General features: G+C 36.1%; 1 protein-coding gene across 4 annotated transcripts in view; it reads left to right on the plus strand.

Annotated features, from left to right (window-relative positions):
- The window catches only part of LOC135195759 (synaptogenesis protein syg-2-like), a 926,712-nt gene that overhangs the window by 902,869 nt on the left and 16,343 nt on the right, over window positions 1-7,500 (plus strand). For all 4 annotated transcript variants that reach the window (XM_064222210.1, XM_064222209.1, XM_064222207.1 and 1 more), the window contains 2 exons: window positions 1,955-2,124; window positions 2,662-2,785. In XM_064222210.1, coding sequence (XP_064078280.1) covers window positions 1,955-2,124; window positions 2,662-2,785 — 294 coding nt within the window. The remainder of the gene's footprint in view (window positions 1-1,954; window positions 2,125-2,661; window positions 2,786-7,500) is intronic.

Genomic DNA, 7,500 nt, shown 5'->3' on the forward strand with positions numbered 1-7,500 from the left:
AAAGGCTGCCTGCATGTGCTCGCCTTCGTCTTGATAACCTGGGATGATTTTAGGTCTTTTACCTCCGTTCTCTCTCTCTCTCTCTCTCTCTCTCTCTCATACACACACTCACAGTCTAATTCGCTTTTACGATATTACCAGATAACGACTAATATTACATGAACATGAAAAATCTCTTAAATTAGGGTCTCTCTCTCTCTCTCTCTGAAGTGGTTATTGCTACAAATAAACAAGCAATTGGTCCGCTTGTGTATAAGGGAGCGTATGATGGCTACTTAAAATATGTCTACCACTGATACTTGACCAACGCTACTTGTGCTACTTTATATATGTTTGTGTAATACCTCGACGAGTGTTTGATACTGTGCTGCGACTTGAGCTATGTAGCTACTTGTTGCTGCTACTTGAGCCGTAATTCTGCTACTGTAATGTTACTGTAGCAGTAATAATGTAAACGAAATACCATAATTGTACTTGAACACCATAATATGTAAAGCTTGAATTTCAAGACAGCGGCCTCTGTGGGTTTTTTCATAATATAATAATGATAATAAAAACAAATGAACGGCATATTCTTTGGTAGCTTGAACTTTAAGCCAAATGTCCCAGTGACCTCGATCCATATGATTATGGTTCATCTTCTGCAAAATAATAATAATAGATGGACACATATTCTTTAGAAGCTTAGAATTTCAAGTCAATTTCCCCTGTGGTGCGCTTGTTCCATATGAATAGGGTTCTTCTTCTTCTTCTTAATAATAATAATAATAATAATAATAATAATAATAATAATAATAATAATAATAATAAATGGACACCATATTCTTTGGTAGCTTGATCTTTAGGACAATGAAACTCTCAGACACGAGGCATTGAGGTACACTGGACATTTTGTGTTATATAACTTATTCTTTGTTCTGACTGTCTATATTACCATTCCTTCTTAAATCCCCATCTTATTCAATGATACTTTTATATTCTGCTATGTTTTTCAGTAATTATAAAATTTTGTTTCGACATCAAGACAGAACAGACGAATGGAGAAAGTTGGAAAAGGAATTACGTGAAATGAAACTCTTTGTTCCCTTTGGTTCAAGTCCAGTACGAAGCAACGAAACGGTGTAAAGATAACCGAAATATTAAGTATGAATCAACATACGCACGTTACACTTGAGCTTTTAAATTCATTGCACTAAATGTAGAAAAAAGAAAAAAAACTCATCTTCATTATCCTATTCTTCAGGGGTTTAACTCATTACCTCATTATCACAAATCGTTATCATGGAGAAATTTTATTTCTGTAAATTGCAGCCTCTTGACACCATATTTTAAACATATTGTATATGAACTTACATTCGAAATAAAGTATTATTATTATTATTATTATTATTATTATTATTATTATTATCATTATATTATTATTATTGTTGTTGTTGTTGTTGTTGTTGTTGTTATTATTATTATTATTATTATTATTATAAAACAACGAAGCAAACCCGTATTTTAACCCAGCTGATTTCAAAAGTTGAATTCGCTGTATACTTATTAAACATCGTCATAATTAATATATATATTTATATTTTATTTAATATATACTATATATATATTATATATATATAATAATATTTAATTAGGTTTAATTTATTTAATATATGGTATCCAGAACAAAAACCATTCTTGTAAAACAGCAGCTCAATCATTGATTCTAGGTTAAAAGACGGAACATATAAATCATTTTGTCTGAAATCTTATCAATAATGATAAAAAAAACCCGTAATCTGTTTTGTATCCTTTCAGTATGTACTGCATTCTGTATCAGAGTTGTCATTCTGTATTAAACATATTTTTCAGGAAGAAAATCACCTCATTTATATTTTCTCTCCTTTCCAGATTCATTGTTTCAAAAAATGATCAGGAAGAAAACCACCTCATTTATACTTTCTCTCCTTTCCAGACAAACCCTACTGCAAGAGGCACAGCAAGACGATCTACGGCACCGCCCTCCACGAACCCGCCAGCGTCATGTGCGAAGTGGAGGCCAGCCCTGGGCCCGTCAGGTTCCGCTGGACCTTCAACAATACCTCGGAGCATCTGCCCATCCCTGCGTCTGCAGTCACTTCTAAGGTTCGTCAGTAACATAGACTGGTTTCTGTACTTTGCATCTTTTGAAAGTTATCCTTCGTGACCATTGAAGATGAATTTTATACAGCCATTTACACAAACCAGTAACTGACGAATTATCGACTGTGTAATTATAATCATATGAAACATCTGCAGTAGCACCGGAGTTCCGTTAATAACATTGCCAGATTTATATACTTAATAACATTTCAAGATTAATTTCAGGCAGCCATTTACACAAACCAGTAACTGACGAATTATTAACTGTGTAATTTTAATCATGAGTCATCTGGAGTAGCTACGGTGTTCCGTTTATAACATTGCCATGTTTATATAATTAACAACCGTTCAAGATTAAATTCAGACAGCCATTTACACAAACCAATAACCGACGAATCCTTAAATATAAAATCATAACCATTTAGAGCATCCGTTGGTTCTCTATGGGATCGAATCCCTTCATTACAAAATAAAGTATTATTATTATTATTAATAATTCCTCTGATGACGAACGAGTGACGTGTCTCCATCTATCGTCAGGAAATGACATCGATCGCGAGTTATGCTCCCAAGAGCCACCTCGACTACGGGACATTACTGTGCTGGGCTTTCAACAGCGTCGGCAAGCAGTCCGTGCCCTGTGCTTTCACCATTATAGCAGCAGGTGAGGAGGAGACATTCCTCTCTCTCTCTCTCTCTCTCTCTCTCTCTCTCTCTCTCTCTCTCTCTCTCTCTGTGAATTTTTCTTAACAGTCAGTTTTTAAAACGAATGGAGTTTTTCTTTCATTTTTTTAACTTACTGCCGTAATGGTGCACAGTATTTCTTTTTTATCACCTGATATGTCGTGGTTAGGCGACTGCCTAGCCGTGTGTGTTTTGTGTGTGTGGAGAGAGAGAGAGAGAGAGAGAGAGAGGTTATTTAGTGAGTTTGTGTTTACATACGTATGTATTACAGAGATAGAGGTTGGTATTTAATAAAGTTTGTGTTTTCATGCGCATGCATTACAGAAAGAGAGAGAGAGTTGTTAGTTAATATAGTTCGTGTTCATATACGTCTGTGTTACTGAGAGAGAGAGAGAGAGAGAGAGAGCTTTTGTTTTTTAATAGCGTTCGTGTTTACGTGCGTACATGTTGGACAGAGAGAGAAAGAGAGTGATGAGGAGGAGAGAAGAGGAGAGGACGAGATGGGGGGGTTCTAAATTTCGTGTATGAAAATGATTCTGTATGTTGTAGTGAGAGAGAGAGAGAGAGAGAGAGAGAGAGAGAGAGAGAGAGAGAGAGAGAGAGAGAGGGTATTCATAAAGTTCGAATATGCAGTAATGTATACATTTGTATGAGAGAGAGAGAGAGAGAGAGAGAGAGAGAGAGAGAGAGAGAGAGAGAGAGAGAGTCGTTACATAAATGCTGGGCGAATGTGTATATATGATTGTATACTCTTACACATATATTATGGTCAATAAGTTTCTGTCTATCTATATATCCATGTATGGTACAGGGAAAATCAGTTCTTTCCTGAATATATATGTGTATATGTATATATATATATATATATATATATATATATCTATATATATATATATAGTATATATATATATTCACGGATGAACTTTTATTTTCCTGTCAATCGATCTTTCTCACATCAGTCGCTCCTATAATCGCCCGGCTATACGTATGGATTACTGTCATCGATGGGTGCCAAATCTCTCTCTCTCTCTCTCTCTCTCTCTCTCTCTCTCTCTCTCTCTCTCTCTCTCCTTCCTTTATCATGTTGTATAGTTCCCGTGACGTGAAAACATTTCCTTTACAATTACCGCTGCATTTCGGAATGAGGCGAAAGTAAATAGAGAAAGAGAAGGAGAAGAAGAAGAGCGAAAGATAGAAACGAGAGAAATTAAAAGAATATGAAGAAAAAAAAAGGTGTTTCGTCCGTCCTAATGCCTGGGGAGGCGAATGCTTCAGCATAAACACTCCAATAAAAGTCTTAGGCCATTGTGCCTGGGCAGATTATGATAGTTGTCTTATATTTCTCTCTCTGCCCTATTTTCTGTCCAGATGTTTCCTCGGCTTCAGGCTCGTATTATCTAGGAACATCTACACTCAATCCCCCCTTCCCTCGCCCTTTCCTCAATATCACTCCTATAACCCAGCCACTATCTCGAGATTTTCTTGTAAAGGTCAGGTAGGTTGCTAGATTAGTAATTTTGTGTCTGTGTGTGCGTGAGTCGAGGAAGTATTGCTTCTCTCTCTCTCTCTCTCTCTCTCTCTCTCTCTCTCTCTCTCTCTCTCTCTCTCCCGTTGGTCTTTCATTGATTAAGTTTATCCTTTTTTCTCTCTCTCTTTCTCCCTCGCATTCCTTTAAATTTAGGTTTTCCATATTTTACACCCAAGCTGTACTCTCTCTCTCTTCATTAGTAGATTTACACATTTCATCTCAGTTTACTAAATGTTGGGATTCTTCTGATTACATCTCTCTCTCTCTCTCTCTCTCTCTCTCTCTCTCTCTCTCTCGTTTCTGGTCTTTCATTCGCATAGTCTCTCCGTCCTTTTTCCTCTCGATCATTTCAATCCAGTGTTTCCATATTTTACACCCAAGCCGTACTCTCTCTCTCTCTCTCTCTCTCTCTCTCTCTCTCTCTCTCTCGTGTGTGTGTACTACACCCCCATGCAGTTGAGTCTTTCAGTGTATAAGCGTTCGCAGGTGTTTCCGAAAATACATAAATCCGACGGGATCGAGGTTCTGATGCTGGGGATATTACACTCCTCTTTTTCCCCTTTGCGAGGACTTTGTATGTATGTATGTTTGTTTGTTTGTTTGTATGTATGCATGCACAGTAATATTAATAGTATTAAGAATACTAAGTAGTCAGCCTATATTCTTTGTCCCCTTTTGCAATATTATTATTAGAATTAATGGGATAATGTTAAGAAATCGACGAATATACTATGTCCCCTTTTACAGTGTTATTATATAAATGAACTTTATGGTCCATTAGTTTTGCATTTTTTGTACGTATGTATTTATGTATGTATGTAGTAATATAAGTTGGATAATATTAAGAAATCAACAAATATACTTTCTCCATTTTACGATATTATTATTAAATGAACTTTATTATCCATTCTTTTTGCATACTTTTATGTATGTATGTATTATAGTAGTAATATCAGTCAGTAGTAGCAGCAATGTTTAGAAGAATAACCAATAGTCTTCTTTCAATCCATTATTCATTATTATTATTATAATTATCATTATCAACATCCGTTTGTTATGTATGTACAGTATGTATGTATGTGTGCATGTACAGTAGTAAACTTTCTGGAAGTAGTAACGTTACGAAATAAAACCAATTCTCTTCATTGCTTTTTACAATACGATTCTCATTCATTTGTTTCCCCCATGAAAATCTACCTATTCTAGCGTCACTACCTTATATATATTTCACCGCAAGTCTCTCGCGCATTTTAGAACGATACGCGCGTAGAACCAAAACAAACCCGTATGTCAACAGAGGATAAAAGAAAATGAAATAGTTTTCGAAAAGACCCCCATTCGACGGAACTCTGCAACTCCAGCAACTGTTGCAATTTTAAGGATCGTATATAAAATTCAGCGGTAAAGGGGGGGGGGGTGGGGTGGGGCTGGTAGTGTGGGAGGCGACAGGAATGCGTATTGGAATCACTTGAATTTCCATACAAATATTCGGATAATTCAACACCAGTATTTCTAATGACCGTGAATGAAAATACAAATGGCCCAATTACAGTGAATGACTTCGCAGGTAATTTTAATGATCGAGAATAAATAAATAAGTTTGGTTGGTATTTATCATAATCCAAATACATTTCGAAATACAAGTCACTTTTTTTTTCCCTATAATGGGAGTAAGTAAAGGGTATGATGATAATCATATATGTGTGTATGCATGTACGGGTGATGTGTCAGAGGTTTTATACAAATGCAGATACATGTATGCATTGCATTTTGTATTTTATATTTATATAATTAATTATTAATATATTATATCTTATTATATAATTATAATTATGTATGTATGTGTGGTCAATATATATAATAATATATAGATATTTATATAGATATATATAGAATATATAATAAATATATATTTTAATATATATTATTATAATATATATTATAGAATCTATATATATATATATAAGAACCTCTGGACACCATCACCAGCACTTACTCGAAGAAAATTAAACTGCTCTTACCACAGCGGAGAGTTTATAAACAGCCTCGCTGTAGGAAAAACGTCCAATGATCTGAGTACCTAATTTACATCTACATCGACTTAGAGAGAGAGAGAGATTAAGCATCAACCAATAGACGGGCATTTGTTATTCCCTTTAAGAAAAAAAAAAAGAGCTGGTTGGCTGGCTGGCGGATTTCAGCTGGGCGTTTCCGAAAAATCCCAGACGTGCGGAATCCCGGGACGGACTTTAATTTACGCTGCCAACCAAAAAATCCCCGAAAACGTTTTGGTGGAATCCTTTCACTGCAGGAAAGAAAATTGTTCAATGGTTCAGGAGGAGGAGAGAGCTTGAAGGCAAACCCCCCACCACACCCCCCCCCCCCCCCACGCACCCCCACCCCCCCACCCCACCCACCCCCACCCACCCGATTCCAGCTGATTATTGCGACTGCAGCAGCAGCAGTCAGTGACCTCTCTCTCTCTCTCTCTCTCTCTCTCTCTCTCTCTCTCTCTCTCTCTGTAGTTTCGCCGATGACACAAGAATAAGTAGAGAAATTACTTATGATGAAGATAGGAACTCGCTACAAAGAGACCTTAACAAAGTATATAAATGGGCAGAGGTAAATAGGATGGTATTTAACTCTGATAAATTTGAATCAATAAATTATGGAGACAGAGAAGGAAAGCTATATGCATATAGGGGACCTAACAAGGAGACAATCACTAATAAGCATGCAGTTAAAGACCTTGGTGTGATGTTGAATAGGAGCATGGTATGCAATGATGAAATAGCAATTCTATTAACAGTATGCAAAGCAAAAATGGGAATGTTGTTACGGCACTTCAAAACAAGAAAAGCTGAACACATGATTATGCTTTATAAAACATATGTTCGTAGTCCACTTGAATATTGCAATATGATATGGTACCCACACTACCAAAAGGATATTGCACAAATAGAGTGTACAAAGGTTCTTTACAGCTAGAATAGAAGAAGTTAAGGATCTTGACTACTGGGAAAGACTACAGTTTTTTAAATTATATAGTCTAGAAAGGAGAAAAGAACGCTACATGATAATACAGGCATGGAAACAGATAGAAGGAATTGCCGAAAACATCATGGAGCTAAAAATATCAGAAAGAGCAAGCAGAGGTAAATTAATAG

The sequence above is a fragment of the Macrobrachium nipponense genome, chromosome 16, assembly GCF_015104395.2.
Source record: "Macrobrachium nipponense isolate FS-2020 chromosome 16, ASM1510439v2, whole genome shotgun sequence".
NCBI lineage: Eukaryota > Metazoa > Arthropoda > Malacostraca > Decapoda > Palaemonidae > Macrobrachium > Macrobrachium nipponense.